The sequence below is a fragment of the Chiroxiphia lanceolata genome, chromosome 1 (genome assembly GCF_009829145.1).
Source record: "Chiroxiphia lanceolata isolate bChiLan1 chromosome 1, bChiLan1.pri, whole genome shotgun sequence".
Lineage (NCBI taxonomy): Eukaryota > Metazoa > Chordata > Aves > Passeriformes > Pipridae > Chiroxiphia > Chiroxiphia lanceolata.
The window spans coordinates 111,637,765-111,656,629 of NC_045637.1; the positions used below are offsets into that span (position 1 = coordinate 111,637,765).

The 18,865-nt window shown below is 37.5% G+C and overlaps 1 protein-coding gene across 1 annotated transcript; it reads right to left on the reverse strand.

Annotated features, from left to right (window-relative positions):
- Positions 1-1,818: 1,818 nt before the first annotated feature.
- LOC116799759 (prostatic acid phosphatase-like) lies at positions 1,819-16,008 on the reverse strand. The gene is made up of 10 exons (XM_032713119.1): positions 15,895-16,008; positions 14,447-14,542; positions 11,481-11,567; positions 10,735-10,887; positions 8,538-8,636; positions 7,360-7,455; positions 4,761-4,893; positions 3,431-3,513; positions 2,436-2,542; positions 1,819-1,975 (listed from the first exon to the last, which is right to left on the reverse strand). The coding sequence occupies exons 1-10, from the start codon at positions 16,006-16,008 to the stop codon at positions 1,819-1,821; spliced, it is 1,125 nt and encodes a 374-aa protein (XP_032569010.1).
- Between the last annotated feature and the right edge of the window lie 2,857 nt (positions 16,009-18,865).

Genomic DNA, 18,865 nt, shown 5'->3' on the forward strand with positions numbered 1-18,865 from the left:
ATCTGAAAACAGCTGAAATCAGTGATGTTGCAGCTGTGTATGTTAGGTGTAAATGTGACCTATAAACTCTTTGCATCACTCTTCAGCTTAATTTAGCTTTCTGGTGTTAAAAATCATCTGTTTCAACCTATCTGCTTTCATAGTGAACTGGTAGAGCACAGTGTTTTAGCATAGTGCAGTCTGTCTGTCAGAGTGCTGCACTGTGCAGGCTTGGGAGCAGTGGGCCTTGGCATTTTCCCAAGTGCACAGCAGATCGTTAAAACTGCTTGCAGGAAAAGCAAAATTGGCTTTTCCTAAATTAGCAAAAATAAATTAGGATCTGGCCCCAACAGGTACACTCTGAACCAGGATAAAATAGGGGAAAGTGTCAAATTTTGATATGACAGTATGGAAAATGTTTTGATTGGAGCATCAGGTTTGATCGGAACCTCTTTTGTGGTCCATATGTGTTTTCAACACTCAGGATTGCTGATGAAAGCAGTGATGCTGGATTTGGTGTAAAATACCTGAACACCATCTAACTTCTACTTCATCAAAACTTGAGAATTGAAACAATGTGCAGCCTTTCTGTTGAACTTGAAGGCTAAAGATTTGTGGGTTTATTATTGTCAAATTTTGATTATATGAGGGATTTTTTTTTTTGTTTATTTACTTGGTCAGTTTCACAGTTTGCTTTGTGAAGGGGGGGGAACTAATTTCCACAAAACTTAGACTACTAAGCACCACAGTATAAACATGAAGTATTTATCATTATTTTCCATGACTGTATTAATAGCTTGGCCAAAAAAACCCCTCATCAGAAATAACCTCTCCCTCTGCCAAATAACCTTTTGCAATTAAATGTGGTAATTTCCTGATATGTTTCCTGAGAATTTGTGAGCAATGACTATAGTGAAGAAATTTATTTAGTGACTCATTAGTTGCTAATTTTTCATTCATTCTGGCTAAACTATCTCTGTTAATGGGTTCAAGATATTTAAGAGGAAATTATTTTCACCCGGATGAGTTGGCTGGTCTGCATTCTTATAATTTCTGACATTTCAAATTCTCCTTGAGATCAGTGATTCAGAAAGCAGTATGATACTTTTTTAATGTTATGTGCAATAGTTGATCATCAAAAAAGTGGAGTCTGTTTGCTTTTCATTTACCTTAAGGAACACAGAGCTAGATAAAAGACAGACAATGTCATTTTCTGCCTTCCTGTTCCCTCTTTCTGCAAAAGTAAATACTATCAATGGTCAAAATGGGCATTTAAACATCTTAATATGGAGATACAGACAACCTACTAGGGAATGTGTTAGTATGCCAATGTGTGTCTGTATATCTTTGACATTCTGGTAAGTACCGGTCTGGTATACTATTCAATATTCATCTCTTTTAATCTCCGAATACCTCCTAAAATCAAGAGAATGCATAATGTTGCTAATCAGCTTGAACAAATACTCTGCAGTTAGAGAAGATAAGATGACTGTTTTAAGTCAGTGCATTTGTATGTGCTTCCTCAGTAACTGAAGGTCTTTTTGACTGTACTAAAACTAAACAAAACAAAAAAATCACATGAAAAGCAGTACCCTGAAGTCTGATCAGCCTTCACTTCATTTCATCAGAAAGCTGATCTGGAATGGGTAAATGCATCAGTGGAGTAGAAATTATGGCCATGGGTACAATTCTGTCTTACTGGATCTGCACATTTTTCATTTCAGACCAGACCCTTGTGAAAATGATTGCTACTTCAAATGAGCTGTTGGCAGAAGATCTAATCATTACTTTACTTTGGGTACGTGTGCCCAGAGCACCTAACTTACCTCTTTTGATGTCCTACGTTCTACATTCTTTTGTCCAGTAGTGTACGAGGACCGGAGAGACCAACTGAGTAAATCTCTCCAGTGGACAGCGAAATTTGCAGCCAGGGAGAGTGAGAGGGTGAGGATCTCTCAAGGAATTATTCCGATAGTACATTTCTATGGTGTATTGTCTGTTTCAAAATACAGAAGGGTCAAAATAAAGTTAGCCATGCAAAACCACACAGTCTTTCCATGTTGTAGAGATTGTACTTTTGGACATACTTTCAGCCAGCTTATTTTTCTGTTTGTTAATGTGTTTATGGTTTATTAATATCATTAGTACTCTGAAAAGGTCCTTTTAAACAATAGGGGGTCAACACCAGTTTGCATGTAGTATGTCATCTTTGTCAAGAAGTTAAATAGATAAAAAGAGGGAGTAAAACCTCTCATAACTGTAGTGAAGCAATATATAGAAGGTTTTCAGGTTTACTCTGCTACCATCTACTAAACTGAGTCCAATTATAATAATTAAAATCAACCTATAATATTTTCCTGCACAGTGAACCTCGTGTATCCAGTTTAATTAGTCTGGGGTAAATTGCTTTTTTAGAAATTAATAATTTGTTTGAAGTACAGCTTGAAGGTACTTGCCCATTTTTTTCCTGATAAAGTTCAAAAAAATGACAGGCACTGTAAGGAGGCAATTTCCCATTGAAGACATTGAGTGCTGTCTGCAAGGCAGCAATGGTGGCTGCATGCTGTGAACAGAAGAAACCTGTAATTAAAGGTCTGTTGAAAATGATTGCATGAACCTATTATTTAACAATAAGTCCAGCACATTATCTCTCCACTCAACATTAACATTATTGTGTGGCCTCATTAATAGTTGCTCTCTGTAACATTGAGCAAATAGTGTCCTTTTATGGCTACATAAACTGAGGTGCTGCACGTATAAAATATACACATATGTAAATATTTAAGAAGCCTTAGTCACTTGCAGTTTTTACCAAAATTAACAGGAGCTTTTAAAAGTTCTTTCAAAAGGAACTAGTGGGTTTTTTCCATTAAATAAACAGTATTAGAGATCAGATCAGTAAGCTCTTTAGCTGATATATACCCGTTAGGTCATACTCTAATGGCAGTTTAGAAACAGGAGCTTTTTACTGAGAGCAATACAAAAATTTCCTCCTCCAATGACAGCATTTGCACATTCTAAACCAAAATACAAGGTCACAATTGATTACATGCCATCATAAGACCTTCTCAAGTAACTGTAAATTCATTTTCCTTTTTTTTTTTTATTTTTTATTTTGCTCCTGAAAAAAAGATGCAGGAAGCAGGAGATTTCTTTCTGAATTATCTTCATGATACAGGCTTAGTAAAACATGAGACATGGTTTTTCCAGTTCTCTACTCAATCAAAACAATATTACAAAGAAAAAAGCCATGAAATCAGGTGGAAAATGGAAAGCTGCAGGTTTCAAAGCAGTATCTGTTCATTAAAGAATGAAAATAATCAAAAGATATTTAAGATTAACCAAATAAAAATGCTTGTAGCTATACTTCATGGTGGAAATAAAATTTCATGACTTTCACCGCATTTAATAAGTGCAGAAAGGAAGCATAAAAGAAACGGAAATCACTCACCGCAGAATACATAACCATTTTTTGCCGGTGTGAAGGGTTTCTAGCATTTGAGATACGCTTTAGAATAGTTTTTAAAAGAATACCTGAAACAAAATGGGGAAGCAGTGACAATGAAAGAGATGTTAACATCTGTATGGATTGTTGCCATTTTAACAATCAGTTTTAAATGCACCAGATTTATTCAATTGACTTTATTGGTAATTTGTGCGGAGTGCCCTGATTAATTCTGACACTATCTTTTATATGAACAGTGGACCTATTTTACTTCTGTGTAAAATGTTTTGGGGATCTCTAATAGCCTCAGCATCTTCAAACAGTGCATTCACAGCTCCTTTGTGCCAGCAGACCAGTGCAAGAAGAGTACAGTAATGAATACTACCCTGCTGTGTGTGTAACTCCATTGATTTCCTGATTTTCAGAGAAAAAAGGAAGAGCATATCCTCCAGACTTGGGGCCTTCATAAACTGCATAGTTGTCTGTATTTCATTAAGGTTAACTGCTGAAAAGTTGTAAGACAAACTACTTGAATTGAATCAATGGCTGTGCTAGTATGTTAATGTAAGGTTGGCATCTCAACAAATAAAAATCCTAAAAGGAGAACTGTACAGACAAGCAGAATTAGACAGAATAGGCTTCAGCTACTGGCACATTTTTAATAGCAATTGTTAGCAAGGACAGATGTTTGAACTTTGTGCTAAGTTTTGTAAGTTGGAGCTTCAGAAATGCGACAAACTGATTCATGCTTATATGTTTATTTGTCTTTGTAGCTCATAGATCCTGACTGAAACCCTGTCCGTATAAAATGAAAGGAAACTCAAAAGGTGGCAGTGGATGAATGGAGGAGAATGAGTGACTAAAAATATATAAAATATTTTTAAATTTCAGCTACTATTTTCTGAGCAGAATAAAGTTTAGAAGCAGTTTATGATCTCATTTTAGGACTCTCGGTAATGGAGTATGAAGACTGTAAGGCTACAAACTCACCATTCTAGATATTATTACAAATAATACTTTTTAAAGTAAGTTACACATGGTGGCTTACATTAAATTCAGGTTGATTCAGTTCAGTAAGAATCTGTATATCACTTTGAATTTCTTATACGGTGTAATCTAAATGATACCTCCATTTTAATATTAGATTAGGATGTTCATGATTCATGTCCTCACCACCTCCCTTTCTTTTAATCAAAATCTTTCAGTGCTGACCACCAATATCCACATCACGGCATCTTTCATACTTCTACTATGGAATCTGTAGCAATGTTTGTTATATCCCTTTCTTCTTTCTCATCCTACTTTTGTTTTTAATTGGGGTAAGAATTTGGCTTACCTCCCTGCAAACGTGACTTTTGTATTTGTTTGTGGAACCCGAATTCCGCCTGCAATAACAATTCTGAAAGCTTTATCAGCTTGGTCCTGACACCACGAGTAGCCCAAACAGGTAAAGTGTAGTTGTTAATATCCTACAGTGAAGAAAGAAAACATGGTGATTTTCTTACCAATTCCTACTGCTAACTGTTGTTTGTTCTGGCACAAAATGCTTGTCAGAACAAATTCGGAATGTTTCACTTAAGTAACATTTTCTCTTTGTAATAAAATGATGACTGTATTTTGCATTTAGACAGCTGTAACATTCCTATTTATAGCATCATACCACTTGAAAGAAACTTGAAGGGCAGTGTTCAACAAGAAGAGGAAATATAATACTAAAAATTATGCAAAAAGCAACTGGCATTATTTATGTTGTCAGATGAAAAAAAATCACTGCGTGACTTTTTCAGTCATCTACTCAGATATATCTGGGGATCTTTACTGGAACAAATCGTATATAAACATCAAGATTTTAAGGGCTGGTAACTCTGAGATATAAATGGGATACAGAGATCAAGTGGGAATATGTACAGCTGTAATATGGATGTACCCGAGTATGAGGTAGATGTACAGGGATGAGATATATATAGATGAAATTCATATCTGCTTACACCAGGTCTGTTGGATACTGACACAGTCCTTAAACTAAACTGGAATGAATTAGTCTTTCCTCGGGGATGCAGTCCAAGGTATACTAATGATCACGACTGTGAGAAGGGAAGATATGCACAACACTTCTGGTTTGCACTACCCTGAATTCCTGTTTAATCAATGTTTGTAACTTTTCTTTGGAGCAATGTAACCTTTGGACTGAGCTCACTAAAAGGAGTGTTCTTGTAACAAGTGAGCTCAAAGGAAAATGTCAACTGCTTAAAGGATTTGTTTAAACAAGAGAAACAATAGAACTGTTGGGTTAAACCAGCTCAGATCACAATGTTATCCATTTCTCTTTTAACAAATGTGATTTGTGTCTTGAGGAAAGAATTGGCTAGTAGCATGCTATTTAAGACAGTGCTGTAGGCAAGTGAGCACATCAGTCTTCAAGTTACCTGAAAGTCAGGTGGCAGCCAAAAGTAACAAACACAGAGAGATGCACGCTATTGCAGTTTAATGAACTGTATTTAAAAAACTATGTAAGGATGGTCTCTCTGTGTCCTTGAAAGGGTGATGGTGACTTCTATGGCAGATGTCTTAACTGATACCTGTAGAGTCTTCAGTGAGTAGTATGAAAGACAAAAGCTCATCAAATCTAACACCACAAGGAAAAACCCAATTAACTTTTCTGTCTTCCAGAGTTTAGCTAGATTCCTGATAGGAGCTGTTGATTTTGCACATTTCTCTGGTGACAGAGCATTCTAAGTATAATATAAAAATTGAAATAAAAAGTTGCAGTCCTGAACTATCCTGCACTGGAAAATGTGAAAGGGTGATCTCACTGAAATTACAGTGAGATATCCCAACATTGTAACACTTCTTTTAGCTCAAGGGCCCTGCTTAACATTTCATTCAAGATTGTTTTGACCAAAGTTGGACCTCTGCAGAAGCTGCTGGACAGAAATTAAACTCATTAGCATCACACACAGATATTACATGTAACTTGTGAAATCTGACTTAAAACTGCCTCAGTTTTCTTGGGGATATCCAATGAATGGATATGAATATCCATATGAATGAATGAATGACCTATTTATCATTAATATTTGAGTTTATAAGTAGTTACACATGAAAGTATTTGTAGAAAAAGCTACCTTCAATAACAACTTTTTAACACAAGAGTCTGCAATTTTCACTTGTGTCAGCCAAGATAAGTCTGGACTTTGAAGTTATATGAAGAGGGACTTATTGCTAAATTAAGGGCAGTCAGGCTTTTTTTAAATCACAAAGTTACCAGACTGTGGGACCCAGATGCCTGTGACAGTTTGGCACCACAATATCCCTTTAGATATAAAATCCATGCTTTTGTTGTGATATCCCTGGTTCCTTGTTTAGAACAAGCTCCCAAACTTGAACAAATATACATTTGTGTCATTCCAATGGCTTCTTAATTCCTGAAAATACTCTGACCACTACTGTTCCTGTGCAAATAATAACTTCTCTTGCTTATGCAATTTGCATAAACTCTTTTTTGAAGGATGCTTATATTTCTTTGCCGGCGACATATTTTATTCATGTGTATCTTCATGCTGGTGTTTGGAGGAGTAACAACAATTTTTTCTAAAGCTATGCTTTTGTCTAATTCTCCGTATGTGGTCACTGACAGGATCTTGAATTTGACGGGCCACTGGTTTGTGTTCATTATAGTGGTGGACGACCCACAGCAGTCTGACACAGTCACAGTATGTTTACAGGATTTTCAGTTGTAAGTTTGATGTTAGGTGAAGGTTTCTGGGAAAGAATAGTCTATGGTGCAAAAAATTTTGAAGGACAGACCTGCTGTCTTTTGATGTCTTACACACAATAAGAGGTAAAACTAGTTTTAAGAAAGTACTGGAATTTCTATTAGACTTGACGATCCTAAAGGTCTTTTCCAACCAAAATGATTCTGTGATTGTATTTACCTCATATTGTAAAGTGTCCAAGAGCTTCCAAATTCTTTCAGTGTTCAACTTCTTCAGTGAGTATCCTGTATTAGTGGCTAAAAACTTCAGAAATGGCTGGAATACAAGAATAGCAAATTTGTGGTATACAGGGCCTTTTTACATAATTTCTGCACGCTGCCATACTAGTACATAGGAATTGTTAGAAAGAAGAGAGTCTTTGCACTTAAGCAATGAACCACTGCTTAGATGTAAGAGAATTTGGCCTATTCATCTAGACAAAGTTGGGGATATGAGTTCAGACTTGAAGTATGATGGTTGTTTATGCTTGGTGGACATGTTCAAAAGGAGGTAAAGGGGACACAAATCCAAAAAGTGCTTAAAAGAAGTGGGATAAACAGAATTATGATGATATTGGTACTCAGGAGAAGGAAGGTATGATACAAATTTGATAAAACTGGGAATTGTTGTTTACTTGCATATAACACCCAGATGCAGAGCCACAGATAGATGGCTGAGGTTAGTGGCTAAAGATAATAGAAAACCAGGTGAGTTTCATAGTGTCATTTTGAATACACCTGTGAAGAAGAAGGTTGCAGCAGAATAGACATGTGATTACATTCTCATGCAAAGTTTTTGATGGTGGAGAAAGACAGGAAACGATACCATATAGAGATGAGAACAAAGCGTAAGTGAGCACCTGAATGAAGGCTTTCAGTGTGAAGCATGAACAAGTACTTAAGGAAAGCACTGAGGCTGTTATAGAAATTCTGGGGAATTGAGCTGTGAGTGTTCTGTGGAGGAAGAGGAATCTGAACTAGTAGAGAGTTATACAGAGAGAGATTTCAGAGGTCTTGCTTTACACAGGAGTAAACAGAGAGAAGTATTGGGGTAATTTAAGAGGCATTGGCACTGATTTTATCGGAATTTTGTTTTGTCTGGCCTCATAGAAGCTAAGTTTTTGTAAGGAAGTCAATAATTTATCTTTTCTATGACTTGCAATTTTCAGTTGATAGGAACAACCCAGTCCAGCTGGATCTGTAATGTTGTAATTGTTTTTTTATATGTCGTCTACACCCACTGTAAAAGTTAGAGATCTGGAAGAAGCATATTGATTGCTATTTTTTAAACCTACCTGTTATATAATATTGAAGAAGTGGTACATTTTAATTAGATTTCCAGAACTGAAAATACTTTACCTTGTAGTGCTTGAGCTGCCTTTGGAAATCCCTTGTTGTGAAGGTTTCTCTCAGAAGTTCGTTGTATTTTGGGCAGTGTGAGAAAGGTAAGTATAGCAACTGAAAAGAAAATTGCAAAACACTAGTTAGGCAAGGTGCATCTTGTTCTGCAATTCAATATGCCCTTGCAGGATTGTTGTTCTGATTGGCAGCACTAGTTAAGACAAGCTGAAAAATAATTTGGGAATGTAGTTTTCAAGGATATTCATCTTTAGGACTCTCAGAGTCATACTGATGACTACTTAGAAAATAATCTTTAAATGTTCAGAGGAGTAATAGCTGCAGTAATTCAAAGTTAAAGGATTCATTTACACAAGATGAAATTTGTCCCTTGACAGAAGACTAACAAAAGACCTCATGAATTCCTTTGTTCTTGGCTTCTCCAGGAATGATTTCACTCATTGCCAAGCAACAGCTGGACTGCAATAGGAATCTTTGTCCATGCGCAGCTGTATTGAGTGGACTTACCACAGCTTCATTTAGTTCAGCCTAAATTGTAGAAACTTGTGACATTTCTTTAACTCAGTTTTGTCTTTCATTAATCTAAGACATATGAAGGTTAAAGGTTACATGTGACTGGAATAATTTAAGAACTTTTAATTTCTTTCATTTATTTAAGCTAAACTGAGTTTATTCTTGTTTGAAGTTTTTTTGTGTTAAATTTTAAACAAAAGTTAAAATTTGACATTGAGATATTCTTGGTGCTTTCTCCAATGTGCTTTTTTTCCTTTTTCTAGTAATAAAGATCCATCTATAGAGTCCCTACATTAAAATAACTTTTAAAAGGACTTGAGAGTTTTGAAGGGATAATGAGCTTCGAAATCTTCACAGCAGTTCCTTGATCTTTTTAGAAATACAGTCTATCCATTCTAGAAGATAGGAAAATATTTCTGAATTATAGCCATATGTTCATGAACAGGCATGACTTCACTAATAAATGATAGGTTTTTGTTTTGGGTGGTAGGATACATGTTGTCTCAAGTTCAGCCTGTATATGTAGTAAAGATGAATGAAGTTAAATAGTTGGAAAAAGTATGAAAAATGTGCATGTGTTCATGACTTTTGGATATTTTTAATAAACTTACTTTCTCCCCTAGATGTGAATGAGGTGCAGCACCTGCTTGCTGAGTTTGCTAGTTGTGTTGATACTGGACAGGTATTCCTGACTGTCTGCTGGGATACCACCATGTGTGACAGTGTCAGAAGCAGCTCCTGACTCTATGCCAGGCTATGTGTGTGAACAGGAAGACACATTTCTCCATATCTTCTCTCTTCATGCTCTCATCACTCCAGGGTGAGAACCTATTTAACCTGATTCCCCCATCATCACAAGCTGTGTTAACTAGACTTGTAAGCCCACACAATTTATCTTGCATCACATTCGCAAACAGTCTCTTTCAAACTGGGACTCATACTGCACACATCTAATCTTTTCTAACTTTTTATTGTAGGTTTTCCATACACAGGAAACTCCAGCTCCACTCAGCTGCCCAGCCTTGTCCTCTAGGATGTGTATGTGCAGGCTACAGAGCTGCTATCCACATGCTTCCTTACAGCTCCAAGGTGAGGAGATGAGGAAGGGAGATGAGTAAATGAATTGCCCAATGAACTCCTGTGCTTAAAGCTCCGAGTCCTCCTTCCTTTTCCCTTTTACTTTTTTCACCCATCCTCAAAGTGCATGCACTTACCTCCAGGATGCATGGAAAACAGTCCTGTGACTCAATTCTCACTGTAATGTAAGTCCCAGAACGATTATTTTGTCTTTTCTGTTGGCTGCAGACTGAGAAATGTTGAAGCACTAGTGATATTAGGTATGTTTCCTCTTCTTACACAGAGAAAGTCATGTTTGTGATAAGCTTAGGATTAATCTACTTCTATAGTGATTTACTCACATTACAGATTTAATATTTTTCTTGTACCTAGGACTTCTGGTTTTTTTATCTATTTTGTTAAGACCAGGTCTCTGATATATAAGTCCATTCCTATGGAAACTCTTGTCAATATTTCTATTCAGCTTATTAGGCCTTTCTGGACAATTCTTGTAAGATAATGTACTCTTCATTGGCTTCACCATGCACTTTTTGCTGCATCTTCGTCTCATATTCTATGTACTTTACTAATCATTAAGGGAAAGCAAATGCCTCTAGTTTACACTCACATTATCATGTGACAGTGGCACTGTGTGAACTGGAATTGGTTGCCAAAGGATTCTGGGGTTCCAAATCTGGTGCTGTGTCAGTGGGTACAGTCCAGCAAGACTTGCCTGAGCACTCATAAGCGTGTGATCACAGTCAGTGCTTTGAACATAAATCTGAAGAAAAAAAAAAGAAAAGGAAAAAGTTCGGAAGGTTATTTCTCCCATTAGGTTTGTTTTTCTTTCCTCTTGGTAGGAAAGAAGGGGGATGGTACTGTGCTGGGGAAGTTGTCATTAAAATGGAGTGGCATGAAGAAGGAGGATGAACAAAGAGTGAAGCTGCAACAAAAATTCGTTGAACAAGTGAGCTGCAACATGATAGCATTTCCCTTCAGAATGGTAGTGGAAAGCATCAGACTGACTCTATTTGACCATCTAGTATTTGGGACATCATATGTGCATTGAAAAGCTGGAACCTAAATGAAAACTAAACTGTATCTTCAACTCCATCTCAAAGTGGCATTGGAGATATTTGACATAGATACTCTCCCATACAGTAGTGATGGATCTGAACCTGATGTGTAGCCTGGTTTTCAGTTGACCGTCAGTCTGAATAAAAGCTGAACCACAGTTTCACGGATAATATGAAATTCCATTGAATTCAATCACTATTAGTTTTCTCCAACCACACCAGGTTTAGACGCTCGTGCATCCAGGAAGTCCCATTAACATCCGTGACAAATATCCTCCCGCCCAGATCCAGCACTTGCCTCACTCTGCTTGTATACAACGCTCAGGAAATGAGAGTATCTCCTCCGCGTGTACTGGCCAAGCTCATACTGTTGTTGTATGCCAAGCTGTAGAGGTAACAGAACAGAGTAAGAGGCTAAAGAAATGTGCTAGGCATTCATTCCTACAACGACAACAAAACCCCAAAAATATTTCATATTATTTTCATAAAGACATTTTTCCTTTCACAAGTGAAGAATGAAAGAAGACACGGGAAAAAAGCAGTAAAGTTGCTGTGTATCTAATACTGGATAATGTTAGATATGATTTCCTGGTGGATACAGTTTTATATTTTGCTCTGTGGAAAGATATGTGTATGTTTATCTGAGCTAGTGAGACTGGCTGAGGGGCAAGGTGACTTCAAGCAGGCATAGAGATGTCCCAATACCATTTGTCTAGTTTCAGCTCTATTGCTGTCTCAGAGATGATTAACTGAGAGTGCAGACAGAGCAGCCACCTGCCCATGAAGACACATACAGGATATGAATCTCTTGGGTATCACGAGTGACTCCATATGGAGGCTACAGTTTTAGCTTGGGCAAGACCTAATTTTTAAGAATAGAAGACTTGAAGTAAAAGTCATCCAAGGCTTCAGGTATTGTGCTGCAATGCTTAATTATTATTAACAGTCTGAAACATTTGATTCTTGGTTCTTGCCTGACTATGTTCCCAGCTTTCAGTCACTGGATCTTGTTATACTTTTGAATAACATTTACCATCACAGATCTTATTCAGAGTTAAACAATAATCCATAAAATGAAATCAAGTCAGTTAATCTCTGTGTTAAATTAGACTGATGACAATTCTCCCTTACAGCAAAATAGGTTTTCCAGTCTCAACATTTTAGTAGCTCTTTGCTGAAGATTTTCCAACTTACCTGCATAATTTTGTGAACATGTGACAGATGAATCACAGAACCACAGAATCAATTAGGTTGGAAAAGACCTCTGAGATCATTGAGTCCAGCCTATGACCTAATACCACCATGTCACTAAGTGCCACGTCCAGTCTTTACTTAAACACCTCCAGGGATGGTGACTTCACCACAGTCAGGTGCAGTGTCCCTGTAATAGTTTCAATATTTTCATCTTTTTACTTGTACCTAGTGTTACCTGGCCTAAATTTAAATATATTCCACTTTACTCATGTAAACATTACTGTTCACTGGGATCTCAACTACAGTGATTACTCATTGCTTCCTAAAGTAATTTTAAAGGATCAGAGGATAATTCAGACTGAAAGGGACCTCAGTAAGTCTCTAGTCCAACCTCCTGCTCAAAGCAGAGTCAGCTATGAGGTCAGACCAAGTTACTCAGGGCCCACTGTGTGTGTATGTGATCACCTCTTTTTGTTGCTGAAATTGTGCATACAGTTTCCTAGGGTATATGTGTGGTTTAGGCTTCTGCCCCAGCTTGCCTAGTGCCTATGTTGTGAAATCCTGACACCTGAGTCTTGAAGTGTTCCATGCCCTGGAGCAAGCTGGCATGGAGAGCTGAGCTTGAGTAGTGTTTATATGGAATGATTGAGTCACAGCTGACTTAAAGCATAGTAAGCCAGTCTGTTACTCTTGTTTCTTCAAGGGAGGTGACATGGGAAGAAACAGGCTTGATTTTTCATTGGAGATCATCCCGGCCCCCTAAGAATGGTGGGGAAGAAGAACCCCTCAGGCAGTTTGTTCTATTCTGGTTTTGATGGAGACCTGGCAAATGACTAATTTGCCCAGGAAAGAGACCCACTGGACATAAGGGGGGGGGGGGGGTGTACCTAACAGAGAGAAACACCTCCCAGTCTGCCTCCACATGCACAGTAGCCATTTATCTGGGACAACCAGAATTCTGGCACACCTAAACTACTTCAGTGAAGCTGCCTGGTTCCCAGAATGCTGTGAAAATAACTAGTGGATTTTTCCATCCGAACAACTTATCTTGGGAAAAAAAGGAATGAAGCACAAGCACACAAACATAGTGGGTGCTGCTGGTGGGAGTGGAACAGAAGTAGGGTTAAAAACATCTAATGCCCACATATTGCCTTACAGTCTGATAGCGCAGGAGTTCACCCTTGGCTCCATTCATAAGAGGTGGCAGCTAATGGAAGTTACAGTCAATGCAGACAGAGTTTCTGCAGTTGCCACAGCTGCTGTGACAGCTGATAATTATGTGCAAGCTCAGTTCTGCTGTATTCCACCAATGCCTGCATTAAAATAGAATCATAGAATCATAGAATATCCTAAGTTGGAAGGGACCTATCAGGATCATTGAGTCCAGCTCCTAGCCCTGCAAAGGACACCCCAAGAATCCCACCATGTGCCTGAGAGCGTTGTCCAAATGCTTCTTGAACTCTGGCAGGCTTAGTGCTGTGACCACTTCCCTGGGGACCCTGTTCCACTGCTCAATAACCCTCTGGGTGAAAAACCTTTTCCTGATATTCACTTAAACCTCCCCTGACTCAGCTTCATGCCATTTCCTCAAGTCTTGTCACTGGTCATCAGAGTGACCTTTAAATCTACTTTCCTGGACATAGCATGAGAGGAGTTTCTACCAGTGCTGACCTTAGTAGTTCATGAGCCAGGAAACATTCCTATTCAGCAGAGATTAAGGGGGATCTGTGAGTACTTCCACCACCTTATGCTACTGTCGGATAAAGCTTTATGTGTGGTCTCATGTAAACTGAGGTGGTCACCAATGCCTGACTCCTCCCAGGAGACCCTTGTCCGCAATCAGACAACTCAACATGCTGCTATTGACCACAACAGGCTGACTCAGTGTCATTTAAAGTTAGTGAGTGCCGTTGCTGTAGTTTTCTAGTAAGTTCTTTGGCTGTCTTTCTGGAGATCTGTATATGGCAACTTGATAAGGGCTTTCTCCAAGTGGAAGCAAAGTTTCAAACCCCAAATATCAATACACTATCTTCCAGTATTTCAGTATATTGCCAAGGTGAACAAACTCACCTTAGTAAGCTGTCCATATCCTTTCTGTCTTATAATTTCTTTGTGCATATCAGTTGGAAAAAACTCCTCTGGGGTATGATCACCATGGCGAAATACCTGATAAAATAGATGAAATTCCCTTTGTGTTACTGATATTTTTGTGGTAAATATAACTTATTAGTATAGTCACAAGAAATACGCAGTGAGAGTGAGTACTGTATGTGACAGATGCTAAACATATTAATAGTGCTTTCTTTAAGATAGCTACATTTCTTTAGATAGCTACATTTCCTGTTTGATTTATTTAGGCAAATATAACTGGGTTTTTTCCTGGCATTTGAGAAGTAATTAGCTGAAATAAATTTTTGCAAGTTACAAAAACTACAATATATCGTAAGATATTGAAGAGGTTTTATGTGTTTTAGGAGGTATAGACCACAATATTAAATAAACAGAAAACAAACAGAAGCATGTAAGTAATTTTGCAAAAATACTTGAACATTAATATTTTGCTATGACTAAGCTGGAATTCATAAGGAAAAAACCCAAACTATTGCTCAAGATAACAGTTCTATGGCTGACTGCTGTGAAGTGCTCTGTCTTGGCAGAAATTAGCCTTAAAAAGCCATATGTTGACTTTTTCATCACAAGGGGTGATAAAAGTGTTATCTGATATTTAAATACAGACTAAACTGTTACTCTGAAAACATTGAACCTGATCTGGAATTTCATTTCAGATAAAAGATATATTTATAATGATACATCAGAATTTTTCATTCCTACAGTGACTTCTTTCCTTGTCCAACATAATTCCTGTGGATATGTGCCATATAATTCTAAAATTTTAACACCAGATTTTTTTTAATTTCTTATTTCAAGCAGGGAGAAATAAAATAAAGAACTGCAGCACAATAATTATGTAAGTGATTTACAAGTATGTGTAATGTTCAGAACGAGATTAAGGCTTCCTGCAAACAAATGGTATGTCATAATCATTGGAAACAGCATTTGTTTCACAGTACTGGTGCTGTGTTGCTTGTTCAATGTCATGGTACGCTTGTTTGAGTTTCACATACTGAAATTTGTTTTGCATGTTAATCCATTGAAACCACTGGAAAAGTGGAAACTCTTCCATAGTAAAGAGGGTTTTGCATAGTCAGTATTTAGTTATGTAATCCTCTTTTACATTTTAAAACAGAATCCTGCATTATTGTCTCTTAGTGCTATAAAGTAAGCATTCTATATCCATCCAGAAAGTAAAGTTCATCTAGGAATGCACAAAGGAGAAAACATTTTAAAATCTTATTTAAAATTGGGGCTTTTTTTTTGGACAATGCAATAACGAATTTTGAATATGCAGGAAACACTTTAATATTCAAAAAGTACTCCCTCCTCCCTACCCTAGAATAGAAGAGCAGTAAGTGACAGGTTTTGAAGAAAATCCATTTGCCCATGAACTATTTACTTACTATGGACACAAACTTCAGTTTTCTTTTAGCTGTTGTTTGGTGAAGAAAGATGCAGAAAAGGCAGAACATGAAACACAGACTCCAAATTCCACAGACCAGCTGCCTTGCTCTCATCCTGAGGGTAGCTTTCAGCTATTTTACACGCCAAGGTCCCTAGCTGGATGTGGTGATATGGTAGATATATGGCTAAGAGGGGTGGAGTCAGCTGTGCTTAGTGAAGTCTGAAAGTGGACTGTGAACTTGCATCCTCCTGCCTTTTTTTCCCTTCTAGGGTTAGTGTTTTTCAGGGAAACTATAAAATGAAAAGTAGACTTTTCATCTGTACTCAATTCCTGTGTCCCATGTATAACATGGATCGGAATTTCTGAGTCCTCTAATTCCTGCCCTGGCACTTGCAAGGCAGGTGAAGGTGAAAAATGAGAAGTTGCCTTCTATTATTTAAGCTAGGATTTAGTATGGATCAGTCAGCTTTCCCAAAAGTGAAAGTGCTGCAGATATCTTACTGTATGCAAAAGAGCTAGTAAACCATCTGCATTCCTAATGCTCACACAATTTTCTCTGAACACTTTGTACTAGAAGGCTAGAAGGAGCAGTGCTGACAAATGTTCTTTCATAATGAATCTCTGGGTTCTTCCCTGGATTTGACTGTGGTTTGCAGGAGGAATAAACAGCAGAAGGTTTTGTTGCATAGGACCAGGAATAAGCCTAAGTTCATCACAAAAAAAAAAACAAAAAGAAAAAAGGAAATTTTAATCTCTTCAGTAGATTGACTCTGTCTCTAGTGTTAAAGCCTGTGCCACTGTTTTCTAGAACTATCCCCCAGAATTTTATACAGCTAGTTAATTTTTTATTTTCAAATTTCTCTTGCTGTAAACCCTCTAATTATTACAGTGTGCATAAATCAAGAGTTGTTTCTGTTATTAAATAAAAAATAAAATTTTATTAAAAAATAATAAAAAATAAAAAATATCTACCTCAGACACCTTTGCAAGAGACAGGATGGATCTTGCAAGTTATTGGTCTACATTCAGTGTTAATGGAAGTCCTTTTCATATGCTAAATTGAGGGTGATTTCTTAGTCATCAAAAGCTCTCAATATGTAAGTATTTAAAAGAAATTAATGAAAAAAAATTGTCATGTTGCTACCCAAAAAGATTATATAATCTCGAGCTGGTATATAACAAAACTTTCCTTTGAAATTATTAGGTATAGACTTGTCTAGAGAGATCTGTTCTCCTTCCTGAGGTAACAATTTTGTATCTTTCACATCATAGATTCCTGTATGAAAATTCAGAGGTCAGACATTCATTTCTGCTTTTTGCCTGACAAGTTTAACACAGTCATGCAGAAATAGAAAAGTATGAGGAGTTGCCCACATTCATTGAGAAAGAAAATTCCTTTCTTCTTTCTTTCTTTTTCTTTTTTTTTTTTTTTTTTTTGAGGAAACCTGGGGGAGATATGGGTCAACGGATTAAAGCTGCTTACACCCTGTACATTTTCTTGCCTCCACTGGCTGTCAAAGCTCAAAAAAATCTCTCTGAAGGGTCTGTGTTTTGCTGTTTCTAGAGGACATGACATCAGACACTACTCCTAAAATACATTGCTCTGCCAGACAAGGTTTTTAATTAGACCAACTGAGAAAAAATAGGCAAGTTCTCACAATTGCAAGGCTCCATTCAGGTTTTCCAGATACTGTAGGTATGTCTAACAGGGACAACAGATCTACAACAGGAGCATTCTTTTCAAGCATCCATTGCCTCACACTTTGAGATTTCTGTAATAAGGGAGGTGAAATTAATCTTACTTTGGGGATGACAAAATATTAGTGTCAATATTGGTGTACAAATATTTGTAAAATGTGTAAAAATATTAGTGCAAAAACTGATACTTGCTTCCTTTGATCTGATCATGGCGCCTCTAATTCTGTTGGAAAAAACACATAAAGGGCTGGAGTTATTTTAAAGTACACCATGTTGGTTAATTCTGTTCCTGTTCAAGGTCACAGAGGGAGAACGAAATGGTGCTCTGGACCATGTACTGTTGTTCCTGAGACTGAAACTCCAGAGAGCAGGATATGGAGCTTTCTTGGCAGCTCTTACCCGAGAAAGAAATTCCTTGTTGTACATTGTGAGAGGTGGTAACTACAGCCATTTCAAAGTCAAGGCAACTGATTCTTTAATATGCTTGCAGTCTGTGTTAAAACAACAGCTGAGGTGGAAGAAGAGAAGATAATGATAAAGGTAATAAATTAATCTCTCTCACTGCCTTGGGAGGACAAAAGAAAATATATGTATCTTACAAATAAACTTGAAATATTTATGGGATCATGATAAACATAATATTTTTAAGCAAGTAAAGGTACAGCTTTGTGTTGTGTCCTGTATTGTGATATCTGAAGGTAGTTAAGAGATGCTGCTGGATCTCTGACGCTGTTGAGGGAATGTAAGTATTCATTAACAATGCTTCAGTGTTTTAAAATAGGTTCATGGTTTAAGTGCCAATATTGTATTTGAAAGCTTATTAATCTAAAGGACAAAATTTGGCCCTCTACCCCCAAATTATAATATGAAGAATCCTTTCCAGGCTGTGGTGCTTACCCACTCCCCCAGCTTTTAAGTGTAGGGTTAAATCTGCTTAGTATGTAACCATAATGTAGGATTGGACTTGCAGCTTGAGATGCTACTTCTTCATTGGCGGTGGAGAAGAAGGCAGGTGGAGCAGGGACTTGAACCTTCTCACTCTGCCTCCCCTCCTTCTACCTCCTTGAAATGACCCCTTAGTGGGATACTTATTCCAGCCTCTGGTGTTGAAGTCATGACTCTGTGGCTTCTGCAGTTTTGATGTCCATGTCCACTTCCATGACTTTTCCTCATCATCTTTCCTCAGCCCGGGCAAAATCAGGGCTGTATCTGTCAATAGAGTTCCATGTTTACTCTGGTTTATGGTGTACTTCTTTGTCTCCTGCTTACAC